This window comes from Salvelinus fontinalis, chromosome 13 (assembly GCF_029448725.1).
Source record: "Salvelinus fontinalis isolate EN_2023a chromosome 13, ASM2944872v1, whole genome shotgun sequence".
Classification (NCBI taxonomy): domain Eukaryota; kingdom Metazoa; phylum Chordata; class Actinopteri; order Salmoniformes; family Salmonidae; genus Salvelinus; species Salvelinus fontinalis.
This window is the reverse complement of record NC_074677.1, coordinates 36,147,134-36,161,143: the sequence shown is the minus strand read 5'-3', so window position 1 is coordinate 36,161,143 and position 14,010 is coordinate 36,147,134. Positions and strand designations below refer to the sequence as shown.

Below are 14,010 nucleotides of genomic sequence, written 5' to 3'. Positions count from 1 at the left end.
GTCTTGAAAAGTAGATACAGGACTGACTTGAGCTAAGAAGCAAAGAATATGATTAATTCAGGAGGTCGGAATAGAATTATAGCGGTGAGTCATCTGGTATCATCCAGTTGTTACAAGGTTGGAATAGTGATTAGGAGCTTTTTTAATCTTGATCTAGGGAATAAAACAATTAACAATCCTGCCAATAAAATGGTATGTGAAATTGTGTTATCATAGATGATATAGCCTATGGTTTGAGATTACAGACCCTGCCTTTATGCCTGCACAGCCTATATGAACCTGCACAGCACACTCTGTTTGTTACTGGTTTATATTAATCAATTAAATATTATGCAATTAACCCACCATGGCATGTATTGTTGGTAGAGGTGTGGAAGGCAATTGAATGAGGTTACCTCATAAATCTAATTGTGCCAATGGCAAAATTTCATATTCATAAATGTAAATTCACTAATAAAAAAACACTCTTCCATGTTTTCTATAAGGAATTCGAGCAGTACATTAAGACCATTCTACATTCTTCTAATAAGAAAGCTGTTAAAACCATCAATATGTGTGTTTCTTTTAAGGTCTTTGTTTAATCTGTAATTTGTTGTACCCCCTATCATATGTTATCATTGTCTATTTGTGTACAGACTATTCTACATTATAAAAAAAAAAATGTATGAGCCAATCACAAGCAGTTATGTGAATTTGAGAACAGCTGGTGTAATCAATGGGCGAGTTGGTTCTACATCACGCAGTGGCCGGACTAGGTGTAGTTTAGTCATTTTAGACCATTCCATTGGTCCTAAAGATAAATCTCCAATCCCCGGGGCACCAGGTAATGCTAAACGAACCTGCCCATTAGTGCAAATTGTGCAACGGAAAACGTTTTGTAACAAAAAAAAAATAATATTGGACAAATTCAGGTAGATCCCTCCCCGTTTCGTGCTTCCGTTTGGTCCTATTGAATACACCCCAGGGCAGGGCCAGTTCAACTCTAATCCGCCAACCAGCTGAGAACAGACACGGTTGCCTTCTCATGACGTATCAGGTTTAATGGTGGTATAAAAAGCTGCAGTTTTTTTTACCGCTTTCTGCTAACTCGTCTCGAGGTTTCACTTTAAGTGTTATAACAGAGGCATCAACCCAAAGGATTTGACATCTTTTTTTCCTGATCTAACTTTTCGTTATTTTATTCACGGTAATCTTTTAATATGTTCACAGCCCTACTGTCTATATATTTTGTTTTAATTATGGAGAATGTAGTACAAAGTTAAGTTGATGTTACTGGTTATGCTTTGATGGCGTGTTTATTTTATTGTATCCTTGTTGGTGTAGGCTACAGATTTGAACTAAACCTGTTTTGTCTTGTTTTTCAGAATTTGTAGTATGTTTTTTGGATACATGGTTTTTGAACGTTTTTCTATGGAAGAACAAGGCAACCAAATCATAATTGAAAGTAATTTTGACCAGAGGGACGCCTTTAGAGAATCCTGATATCTGCCGTCACCGTCCTGGGTCACTTAAGTAAAGGTAAAGTAGGCCACATGGTTTATAAAAAAATAAAGTTGGATAAAGCTTTCGCCTGATATCTAGGTGTAACAATACATAGCTTAATTTGATTAATTAAATAGTAAGTTAAAATGTCGTCCAACATTAATATACTTATAATTAAACAATATAGGCTTGTCTGTTATTTTTAATTTGTGGAGTTTATGCTTTTGGTTTCACGATCAGTACATTGTATCGCTACACGCAGTGTTTCCTGAATACTCACTATCTGATTCTGTGTCGCATAAACGAGGCACAGCGCTTCCTTTGTTGTCTCGAGTCATTTGCTTAGTAGAGCGATACTGACATGGCAACAGGCAGCTCCACCAATGGGGATGTCTCATGGCAGTTCTGCAAATTGAGTAGACCAGTAAGTGATGTCTGTTGAAACAACTGCTTGCCTACAGTTTGAACTAAGCCCCTCCATTTTCCACTTGCTTGGACCCCTTGGGGACAGTAGGCTATCGTCCATGCCTGCACGAATTTTGCATGTTTCAGGTGTAAGCGGTCACTTGGGGTATCTGCTAAATGACAAATATGTAGAATTGCAGGAAATATCATTTCAGACTACAAAAATATCTCTGCCCCATGGGAAGATGTGTAGAACTGCAGGACATTAACTTTAAAACTTACTTATTGCCCCCAAAAGGCTAGAGCTGGCTCTGGCTACCATAGTCTAGTCTGAGTTGGTGTGCCAACAATCAATTGTGACATGGAGACATGTCAGTGAAATTATGAATATTGCCATTTATTTGTACAATTGTTAATACACATGTGTTGTCCCTCCTCCCTTTTCAGAATTGGGTAGAGTTCCCGTTGTCTTCACCTCATCAGTCTTAAATTTTCACATTCCATTTATCTGGATAAAATGGTTGGATTCAGACCTGCTGACGTGCCCCCAACCGCTGCGGTGAAGTTTATCGGTGCTGGAACAGCGGCCTGCATTGCTGACCTATTCACCTTTCCCCTGGACACTGCCAAAGTCCGGCTACAGGTAAGCCTATGGATCATGTGTTCTTTGTTGAAATGAACTGGTGGGGTCCTGTATTGTAGCGCCATGAAATGGATCAACCAAGCATTTCCCACCTGGTTTTGTTCAGCAGATGGGGACCCAGGATGGTTGGAACTGGTCATCGTTTGTCATATGAAATCACATGTGAAAGGACTCATTTGACTGGTCAAATGTGGTGAGCTGTCATACTAAAAGGGATACTTGACATTACCTCTGCATCAATATTTTTACTGTCAATGGGTCTAAATTCTGAAACTGGGTTGGTCTACGAAGATGACACCGAATTTGTCAATGACTGAAAATATGGCCCCTTTCATTTTTGGTTAATTGTATTGACCTTTTTCCTTAACATTAAAACTGACTTGCACCTTCTATTTCCTTCAATTTTGTCCCTCCCAACTTCCTTCCACAACTAAGCGGCCCAGGAGGTGATGGTAAAGCCCTTGGAATCTGCAGGCCCTGGATGTAGCGTCATGGACACTGCCTGGACTCTCCTGCCCAATTCTCCAGTGTCATTCCTATGCTCCCTCCCCGGTGTCTGTTTAGTCTCTCCATGTCTCTTATGTTCCACACAGATCCAGGGAGAGGAGAAAGGTGCAGCAGCTAGTCATGGCACAGCAGTGAGGTATCGGGGCGTGTTTGGTACCATCACCACCATGGTGCGTACGGAGGGGGCCAGGAGCCTCTACAGCGGGCTGGTAGCAGGGCTCCAGAGGCAGATGAGCTTCGCCTCCATCCGTATCGGCCTCTATGACTCTGTCAAGTCATTCTACACCAAAGGCTCAGACCGTGAGTAGGCTACACATCGCACACTGTGTGAACATTGACCTTTTTCAAGTGATACTCATTTTCTTGACCGTGGAACTCCCACTGTTAACTGCCTTTCTCTCTCCAGATGTAGGGATTGGCAGTCGCCTGCTGGCGGGCTGTACAACTGGAGCCATGGCAGTCGCATTAGCCCAACCCACAGATGTGGTGAAGGTCCGCTTCCAGGCACAGGCTAGTTCCTCTGGGCCAAACCGACGTTACCATGGTACCATGCAGGCCTACAAGACCATCGCCAAGGAAGAGGGCATGCGTGGTCTGTGGAGAGGTTGGTGTTTGCTTGTTCACATGGATCATTGTGCCTTTTGTCCAATGTTTTGGTCAGCAGTCTTGCTAACGTTTCCATCCCCACCTTGCAGGTACTGGCCCAAACATTGCCCGCAATGCTATTGTGAACTGCACTGAGCTGGTTACATATGACCTCATCAAGGACGCGCTTCTTAAAAACACACCCCTGACTGGTGAGCCATTGCCTTGCCGCATATTGTGCAAAATGACACATTTAAACTCTCATACTTCTGTCTGGTATTGTGATGCCTCTCCTTAACCCTTTTCATTCGGCCTGCAGATAACCTCCCCTGCCACTTCACATCTGCATTCGGTGCAGGATTCTGCACCACTGTGATTGCCTCTCCTGTGGATGTGGTGAAGACGAGATATATGAACTCTGCCCTCGGCCAGTACAGCAGCGCCCTCAACTGTGCTCGTGCCATGGTGACCAAGGAGGGACCTCTTGCCTTCTACAAAGGGTAAGCCATAGGTCTTATGAATAAGTGTTTTAGTTGCCTGGAGTCTCCTGGACTGGGTTGTACCAGATGGATGGTTTTACAAGGCTCATACACCTTATTGATCAGTACTTTAAATATAGCTGTTGCTGCTTGCTTTGTTTTATTCAAAGTATTATCTAACAACCTGGTAATTACACTGAACAAAAATATAAACACAACATGTTAAGTGTTGGTTTTATGAGCTGGGGAAAAAAATCCCTGAAATATTCCATATGCACAAAAAGCTAATTTCTCTCAAATTGTGCACACATTTGCTGACATCCCTGTTAGTGAGCATTTCTCCTTTGACAAGATAATCAAGTGAACTTATATTTGTCACATGCACCGAATGCAACAAGTATTACAGTGAAATGCTTGCTTACTTAATCCATCCACCTGTGTGACATATCAAGAAGCTGATTAAACAGCATGATCATTACACAGGTGCACCTTGTGCTGGGGACAATAAAAGGCCACTTTAAAATGTGCAGTTCGTCACACAATGCCACAGATGTCAAGTTGAGGGAGTGCGCAATTGGCATGCTGACGGAAGGAATGTCCACCGAGAGCTGTTGTCAGAAGTTCATGTAAATTTCTCTGCCATAAGCTGCCTCCTACTTCGCTTTAGAGGATTTGGCATTGTCCCACCAGCCTCACAATCGCAGACGATGTGTAACCATGCCAGTCCATCTGGCTTCTTCAACTGAGGGAGGGGTGGGGGGGGCTCACCAGTGGGTTGACCTATGCCCTCCAAGGGCCACCCATGGCTACATCCCTGCCCGGTCATGTGAAATCCATAGATTAGGGCCTAATTAATGTATTTTAATTGACCTATTTCCTTATATGAACTGTAAGTCAGTAAAATCCTTAATTGTTGCATGTTGTGTTTATTTTTGTTCAGTATATTTTCTTTCCCCCTCCGGTTTATTTAAGCATTTGCCTTGGTCTGAGTTGTCTCAATTTGCTCCCTACAGGTTCATGCCCTCTTTTCTACGACTGGGCTCATGGAACGTGGTGATGTTCGTTACATATGAGCAGCTGAAACGTGCCATGATGGCAGCCCGCTAAAACTGTGGCACTCCTCTGTAGACTTGGCTATTGGCTGCAGTGGATGATGATGCGGTGTTGCTCTTATTCCATTTAACTATCTTTTGTGGCCCTTGTCGTTTCAATTTTAAACCACTTTTCACTCACCTTTCACTGAAGTGTATTCCTGAGACTGAAGATATTGTCTTTTTTAAGCTCTAACTTTCGACAATAAAATGTATACTTAATTATGACTTCTGTCTTTTTTACAAATAACTTATTCATAGGAATCATACCTGCTGGCAAGGAACACAATTCTAAATGTGGGGGTCAAAGGAAGGAGATTTCCAATCGGGTTTAAAAATCAGGCTTCATATTATGGCTGTTGATTCAGAAAGCTAGGGCTTGGTTGATCAGGTGTTTCTTGTCAGTGGCGCGCTTCAGAGGAAAGTATCAAACTGGATGTCGCCTCTCTGGGAAGGATCCTGGGATACGCATGGCTTCTCTAGACACCACTTTGCTGTATTTTGAGCTGGATGGGGAAATGGAAACCTTTAGCTTGGATCCATTGACAAGTGACTGAAAATCTGACGTACCGGGATGTTCCATTTCTCAGAACGGCATGCACTGTCAGCGTTCTTAACCTTTTACTGGCACTTTCTTTTGCTAATGAGGAATTTTGTGGGAAACCTTACTACCATTAGTGAGGAATGCCTTCAATGTCATAAATCATCTAAGATTTGTTTAACAAATGACTAGTGAACACGGATCCCCCCCCATACAGTAATAGAAAAAGCACTGCACAATGTCATTGATAGGAATGTTGAGTAGGCTGCCATCTAGTGTCTCCACATCAACAGTGAATCCAGTCGAAGCCTGCAGGAGGAGGAATGAACTCTGTGGGTTGAAAGGACTGGATGCAGATTTGATGGCTGAAGTATATGGGAGAAATCCGTTTTAGTGGAACATGCACTCTGCTCTTGCCCTCCTGGGTCAGACTTGTACTGTCTCAACTTCTCCAGAGACATCTGGGCCATATAGACCAGGTCATGGTGTTGCCTTGCAAACCGGGGATGACTCTTCTGCCACACAATGGAAAGGCGGATACCTAGTCAACTGAAATGTGTCTTCTGCATTTAACCCAACCCCTCTAATGAACACTATCTGCAGGAATACTGTTGGGTGCATGGGGGAAACAGCCAGATCAAAGAAACAGGCCCCCCCCCCCCCCCCACCTGCATGACTAAATGTGGCAGGTTTGAGCCCCTGAGGGAACTGATGTCTGTAAAATACATTGATGAAAAGCACAAGATGTCATTCCAGCACTGAGTGGGTGATTCTCTTACCTGATCGGGAATGTTATCCTAGCGCCTTCATTCCATCCTGGGTTTTACAGTGATAGTATTTTATCCTTGATACTGAATATGTGTCCATCTTTGTTCTTGACCTGGTTCAGAGGTGGAGCAAAATTACACTGAAGTTGATAGTGTTGCTTGAGTCTAAATATAGATACTGTACTCATGTTTCATTTTCCTCACCATAGGTTGCATGAAGTAAGCAGTACAGTATTTGAACTGAACAATATATTTTTAACTACTCATTAAGTAGGCCGATAGGTATGTTAATTCAGGGACATCTTAAGGCATTTTGATCCCATCTTGCCCAACAAGATATTTATATTTTTGGTGCATCCATAGAATAGGTCTTAAAGGGCAAAGTGAAGGTCCCTTTCAATAAGGGAGTCTTGTTTTTACTCCTCTTCCTCGCAGGCCTCTAAACCCAATGACCACTTCATTTCCATCTTTCATGTATGGCTCCCGAGTGGCACAGTGGTTTAAGGTACTACAGTCCCTGGTTCAAATCCAGGCTGGATCGCATTCAGCCGTGATTGGGAGGCCTATGGGGTGGCGCAAAATTGGCCCAGCATCAGCTGTGTTTGGCCTGGTTAGGCTGTCATTGTAAATAAGAGTTTGTTCTTAACTGACTTGCCTAGTTAAATAAAAATATATTAAAATTCATGTTGAAGTCTGAAGAGGGAAGCAGAATCAAATCAAAGCGAGAACAGTCTATGACTAAGGGTGGCTGGAGTCTTTGACAATTTTTAGGGCCTTCCTCTGACACCGCCTGGTATAGAGGTCCTGGATGATAGGAAGCTTGGCCCCGGTGATGTACTGGGCCATACGCGCTACCCTTTGTAGTGCCTTGCGGTAGGAGGCCGAGCAGTTGCCATACCAGGCAGTGATGCAACCAGTCAGGATGCTCTTGATGGTGCAGCTGTAAAATGTTTTGAGGATCTGAGGACTCATGCCAAATCTTTTCAGTCTCCTAGGTTTTCTCGTGCCCTTTTCAAGACTGTCTTAGTGTGTTTGGACCATGTTAGTTTGTTGGTGATGTGGACACCAAGGAACTTAACTCAACCTGCTCCACCTCAGTACAGCCCCGTCGATGAGAATAGGGGCATGCTCGATCCTCATTTTCCTGTAGTCCACAATCATCTCCTTTGTCTTGATAACGATGAGGGAGAGGTTGTTTTCCAGGCACCACACGGCCAGGTCTCTGACCTCTCTATAGGCTGTCTCGTCGTTGTCTGCGATCAGGCCTACCACTGTTGTGTTATCGGCAAACTTAATGATGGTGTTGGAGTCGTGGCTGGCCATGCAGTCATGAGTGAACAGGGAGTACAGGAGGGGACTGAGCACGCACCCCTGAGGGGTCCCTGTGTTGAGGATCAGTGTGGCGGATGTGCTGTTACCTACCCTTACCACCTGAGGGCGGCCCATCTGGAAGTCCAGGATCCAGTTGCAGAGGGAGGTGTTTAGTCCCAGGGTCCTTAGCTTAGTGATGAGTTTTGAGGGTACTATGGTGTTGAACGCTGAGCTGTAGTCAATGAATAGCATTCTCACGCAGGTGAGGTGTTTCTTTTGTCCAGGTGGGAAAGGGCAGTGTGGAGTGCAATAGAGATTGCATCATCTGTGGATCTGTTGGGGCAGTATGCCAATTGGAGTGGGTCCAGGGTTTCTGGGATAATGGTGTTGATGTGAGCCATGACCAGCCTTTCCAAGCACTTCATGGCTACAGACATGAGTGCTACTGGTCGGTAGTCATTTAGGCAGGTTACCTTAGTGTTCTTGGGCACAGAGACTATGGTGGTCTGCTTGAAACATGTTGGTATTACAGACTGAGACAGGGAGAGGTTGAAAATGTCAGTGAAGACACTTGGTCAGCGCATGCTCAGGGTGCACATCCTGTTAATCCGTCTGGTCCTGCGGCCTTGTTAATGTTGACTACGGAGAGCGTGATCACAAGAACTTAAAGAGTTACCAATAAATCAAACAAAAAAGAGAATACTGAATGTCCTTCTTCCTACCTGCAAATGGGTTGTCACCTCCTAAAAACTGCCTGAATTATTTTTCTGGATTTTCATGGTAGTTGTATTCTGATGTTACAAAATAGATGGCATCATGAGGAAAGAAAATTGGTGGTTATATTGACGCAACATCAGTCAGGAATTTAAAGCTTGGTCTCAAATGGGTCTTCCAAATGGACAATGACCACAAGCATACTTCCAAAGTTGTGGCAAAATGGCTTAAGGACAACAAAGTCAAGGTATTGGAGTGGCCATCACAAAGCCCTGACCTCCATCCTATAGAACATTTGTGGGCAGTACTGAAAAAGTGTGTGCAAGGAGGCCTACAAACCTGACTCAGTTACACCAGCTCTGTCAGGAGGAATTGGCCAAAATTCACCCAACTTATTGTGGGAAGCATGTGGAAGGCTACCCAAAACGTTTGACCCAAGTTAAACAATTTAAAGGCAATGCTACCAAATACGAATTGAGTATATATGTAAACTTCTGACCCACTGGGAATGTGAAAAGCTAAAAAAAAGAATTCTCTACTATTATTCTGACATTTCACATTCTTAAAATAAAGTGGTGATCCTAACTGACCTAAGACAGGGAATTTTTACTAGGATTAAATGTCAGGAATTGTGAAAAACTGAGTTTAAATGTATTTGGCTAAGGTATATGTAAACTTCCAACTTCAACTGTATAAATGCCTGTGTAACGGATGTGAAATGGCTAGCTAGTTAGCGGGTACGCGCTAATAGCGTTTCAATCAGTTACGTCACTTGCTCTGAAACCTAGAAGTAGTGGTTCCCCTTGCTCTGCAAGGGCCGCGGCTTTTGTGGAGCGATGGGTAACGACCCTTCGTGGGTAACTGTTGTTGATGTGTGCAGAGGGTCCCTGGTTCGCGCCCGAGGTCGGGGCGAGGGGACGGTTTAAAGTTATACTGTTACACCTGGAACATTTCAGTTTTGGAGAATCTCTTATAAAATGGGTTAAAATCATGTATACTGTAGTACTGTAAACCTTGGTGTAAAATAGTAAGTAATGTCTACTTCTCAAAAGGTTTTAAACTGTCGAGAGGAGTAAAACAAGCATGCCCACTATCGGCGTGTCTATTTATTATGGCCATCAAAATGTTAGCTATTAAATTCAGATCCAATTAAGGGATTAGAAATCCAGGGCTTAAAAACAAAGTTGTCATTGTACGCCGATGATGGATCCCTCCACAGCCTATTAAAGGATCTAGATAATTTCTCTAACCTCTCTTGATTACAACCAAATTATGATAAGTGTACTTACTATATTATGTATTGGATCACAAAAAAATACAACTTTTACATTATTGTGTAGTTTACCAATAAAGTGGTCTGAAGGTGATGTGGATATACTCAGTATACATATTCTGAAATAACTAAATTATCTCACTCCAATACATTTTTATATAAAGTTAGCAAAAGTAGACAAGATCTTGCTACCGTGGAAAGGTAAATACCTCTATTTGTGGTAAAATCACCCTGATTAACTCTTTAGTCATATCTTAGTTTACCTATTTGCTTATGGTCTTGCTTACACCTAGAAACGTTTTTTTAATTACATGAGAAAAAAAGATTCCATTTTATTTGGAACGGCAAGCCAGACAAAATTAAACAGGCCTATTTATATAATGAATATGAATTCAGCGGGCAGAAATGATTAAATATTAAAGGCTTAAATCCAAACTGGTTTTCTAGCAAATTAGTGAAAATGTCTCACCATGTGTTCAAGAAAGGACTTTTTCCCTTTATTCAGATTACAACCTCACCCTTTATTCAGATTACAACCTCACATTGTCAGTTATTTGAAAAGGAAATCATCTCCCAAATATCGCTATTTTTAAAACAAGCCATAAAGTTGGTTGCAATTTCAATTTAATCCACCAGAAAAGAGAGAACAAATAATACAAATATTTTATATTAAAAAAAGGTATAATCTTGGTAAATTATATCATAAATAGGATTGGTGGAGTTATGTCACACATGCAGCTAACAAAAACATATAGAAATGTCTGCTCTACCCAAAATTACAACCAACTAAGTGTAGCATTACCGCAAGGAACGTGTCTGTCGGCCCTGCATTAAAGATCACAATTGGTTAAAGAAAATTGTGATAAATAAAAATGTATATCAGTTCTATTTAAGGACCAACAAATTGACAGCTGTGCCATATAGATTGTAAAATAGTTAGGAAGACATACCGATTCCATGGCACATGGTTTATGAACTGATACGCAAAACGACGCTAGATTCAAAACTTTGAATTTTTCAATTTAAATTATTATACAAAATTCTTGCAACCAATGGAATGTTATTTATGTGGGGGATACAATCTTCCCAGCTCTGCAGATTTTGCTGCAAAGAGACAGAATCATTAGATCATTTGTTTCGGTACTGTCCATATGTAGCTTGTTTTTGTTCACAGGTCCAGGAATGGCTGAAGAATTGCAATTTTTACCTGGAGCTAACCCTGCAGATAGCACTACTGGGTAATCTGAGAAGTCATAGTCAAACAATCAATAATATAATACTTTTAGCCCAAAAATATTTTCAATTTACAATCTGTACAAACAATGAGAATAGAAAGGTTCAGAACTTTTGTGAAACATCTCAGCACAGTTGAAAAATAGAAATACAATATGGATGGTGTTAAGAGAGAGATGGGAGGGGTTGAATGGAGCTGAAGGTTGGGACTAATAACAAGATAACTACTGTAAAACATACGGTGTCCGTAAAACATATATAGGTTAACAACTTTTGTGAAAGAGCAGTTTGAAAGATATGGCCAATAGAAATCAAACCCGGTTGGACATCAGAAATAGATGGGAGAGGTTGAGGGTAGGGAAAAGAACAGTAGTAAAAACAAACAAAATGGAACTATTGTCAAATAGACTGTGTCCATGAAATGTATATCGTATGTATAAGCTGGAAGTAGAGGCCTAAGCTTTGTTGTTCACTAGTTTACTCAAATTAGGGGAGGGGTGGTAGGATTAGAAATAAATAAAGTTAAAGACATTTAAAAAATATATATGATTTGGGATGAGTTGGACCGCAAAGTAAAGGAAAAGCAGCCAACGAGTGCTCAACATATGTGGGAACTCCTTCAAGACTGTTGGAAAAGCATTCCAGGTGAAGGTGGTTGAGAGAATGGCAAGAATGTGCAAAGCTGTCAAGATAAAGGGTGGCTACTTTGAAGAATCTCAAATATATTTTGATTTGTTTAACACTTTTTTGGTTACTACTTGATTCCATGTGTTATTTCATAGTTTTGATGTCTTCACTTTTATTCTACAATGTAGTAAAAATAAAAGAAAAACCCTGGAATGAGTAGGTGTGTCAACTTTTGACTGGTAGTGTATAGAACCTTCCAGCCCCACCTGGGATATGGATGCCTAACGTTGTTATAATAAAATCACCTGGGAGCATGAGCAGCAGTGTTTTTATTAACCTACAACTCCAGCACCTGCAAAAAGCACCTGGATGTGCGTATGCTCTTCAGCTTTTGTACAATGTCCTACATTCACCCACAATTCATTCACAATATGTACACATCATGATTACAAAAAACAACACTATTGTGAGGAAAAAAAGACACATAGGCATCCACTGCTTCAAATGTGACAAAGTAGAGGTCAGAAAAAGTATGATGACAGTTGAGGTAAAAGGGTGGGGTGGACAGTGTTTTTCCTCTCACTAGGTCATCTGTGCCATCAGTCCCTCTAGCTCTGGACGCGCCTTGAAACGGGCTTGGTAATCTGCCTCTGTGTGCTGGGGAAACAGACAAGCAAGTGTTATGTCACTGAACAATTACTAACAAATGACAAAAAAAGTGTACATACTGTAGATATGATATGATCCTTGTCCTTGTGCAGAGGTCAAGAACATAGATGTCATATGCTCACCGGCTTTACAGAGAGTTGAATCCCCTCTGGCTGATTCTTTAACAGGACCTCCATAAAGGTGGGGCATAATGTGGCGTTTAGTTGGCTGAGCTGTAAACAAAACACTTATCAATGCTCTCTCTAGAGTGAAAAGCTGTTTGTCAGTGCAACTGCCAAAAGTTCAGAGAACAAATTATTATCACTTAAAACGCTCCATTACCTGAACAATTCGCTCATGTGTCTTGAGGATGGCATCTACATACATTTTGGTCCCTTGCTCTGGCATGACCATGACTTCCGTGCTCTTAGTGGGCAATGCATAGCTGAGAGGAGAATAGTGTTAGTTCATCCCTTTAAGGTTAGTTAGTTAACCAATGATTCAGAGATATTGGATGATGTAATCCCATGCTACGCAAGAGGGCCAAATGTGTGCCTCCTATTGAAGCATTATGAACTTTGCGACAGAGACATGCATATTTGGCCAGTAACACGGTGTCTTAAAGTCTACCTCTCACCTCTCAGCCACTTTGACACCTAGGCGGTTGCAGAGATTGTGGATGTACTGGGAGTAGTGCTCCACTAGGATCATGTCATACCCAGACACTTTCACGTTCAGAGTCCCATACTCTGCATCTGTCGCAGTTTTGATCTGCTTCATCTGCTGTCTGTCTTTCTTTTTCTTTGGCTGAAGGCACAATAAATGTTCTATAAGCAAGTAGATATGCTAACAGTGTAAGCTGGTGGCTTCAGTATTAGAAAGTATAATTAAGTGATCTACTAAGGACAGTCTTACCGCTTCTTTGGGTAACAGGTGCTTATATTTGCCAATCCCATGAGTAGGCATGGTCCTGTATTGTCGCTCATTGGACAAAGCCAGACTCCCTGTCGAAAACAGTTATCCAGCCAAACAGAATAGCTTACATACACGTAGGTAATTATATAAGTGGCAATATAACTTTCAGGATATAGTCACTTCCTAAGACTTAACTAGAAAGTCTAAATTGATACACAACAGTAACTAACTATTGTTATTGGTGGGAGGACTTACCCTGAATCAGATGTTGCACTGATACTGATGCCCTTAAAATAAACATCAGAAACATTAGACACTTTGAAATGTCGCTAGCTAACACCCCACACCCCATCGAATGAAACTGATGTGGTCATTATTGTGTCCTGTAACAACCAGCAATTGCCTGCCTATATGCTTTTAACTAATTTACCGGAATAACAATCCTGCTTGGTCCAACACACGTGAACGAAGTGCGAAGGAAGCCTGTAATGGGATAGAAGACAAACAATCTATCATATACAAGTGTTTTGATATGCTGACATGTTTGACCTTCCTTCTTGCTAGCCAGCTAGCTACATCAACAAAAAAATGTGACAAACGCCATGTATGAGTAGAAGACACAATACCTTGCGAATGACAGTATTCATTGCTTCAAATTTAAGATGAAGTAAGCACTTCACAACAAATCTCAAAATTATATTATATTCACAATTTTGCAGAAGCTAGTTGTTGCACATGTACACAAGAGGTTCTGAAAAAAATGCTTCCGGTTGGTCCATCTGACTAAAA

At 41.5% G+C, this 14,010-nt stretch overlaps 2 protein-coding genes across 3 annotated transcripts; one reads left to right on the top strand and one right to left on the bottom strand.

The window, feature by feature from the left end:
* The first annotated feature begins 996 nt into the window (after nt 1–996).
* Nucleotides 997–5,414, top strand: LOC129868561 (mitochondrial uncoupling protein 2). Of its 2 annotated transcripts, XM_055942658.1 has the most exons (8): nt 997–1,186; nt 1,365–1,518; nt 2,335–2,530; nt 3,124–3,337; nt 3,444–3,641; nt 3,733–3,834; nt 3,942–4,122; nt 5,115–5,414. In XM_055942658.1, the coding sequence occupies exons 3-8, from the start codon at nt 2,405–2,407 to the stop codon at nt 5,206–5,208; spliced, it is 915 nt and encodes a 304-aa protein (XP_055798633.1). In that variant the 5' UTR covers nt 997–1,186; nt 1,365–1,518; nt 2,335–2,404; the 3' UTR covers nt 5,209–5,414. The 2 variants fall into 2 exon arrangements, with proteins under 2 accessions (XP_055798633.1, XP_055798632.1); XM_055942657.1 differs by lacking the exons at nt 997–1,186; nt 1,365–1,518; nt 2,335–2,530 and having other exon boundaries at nt 2,683–3,337.
* A 6,556-nt stretch (nt 5,415–11,970) lies between these two features.
* mrpl48 (mitochondrial ribosomal protein L48) lies at nt 11,971–13,993 on the bottom strand. Its single transcript, XM_055942652.1, has 8 exons — nt 13,848–13,993; nt 13,652–13,704; nt 13,477–13,508; nt 13,222–13,310; nt 12,944–13,113; nt 12,649–12,751; nt 12,450–12,539; nt 11,971–12,315 (listed from the first exon to the last, which is right to left on the bottom strand). Exons 1-8 carry the CDS (start codon nt 13,866–13,868, stop codon nt 12,241–12,243), a joined length of 633 nt encoding a protein of 210 aa, XP_055798627.1. The 5' UTR covers nt 13,869–13,993; the 3' UTR covers nt 11,971–12,240.
* Nucleotides 13,994–14,010: the final 17 nt, after the last annotated feature.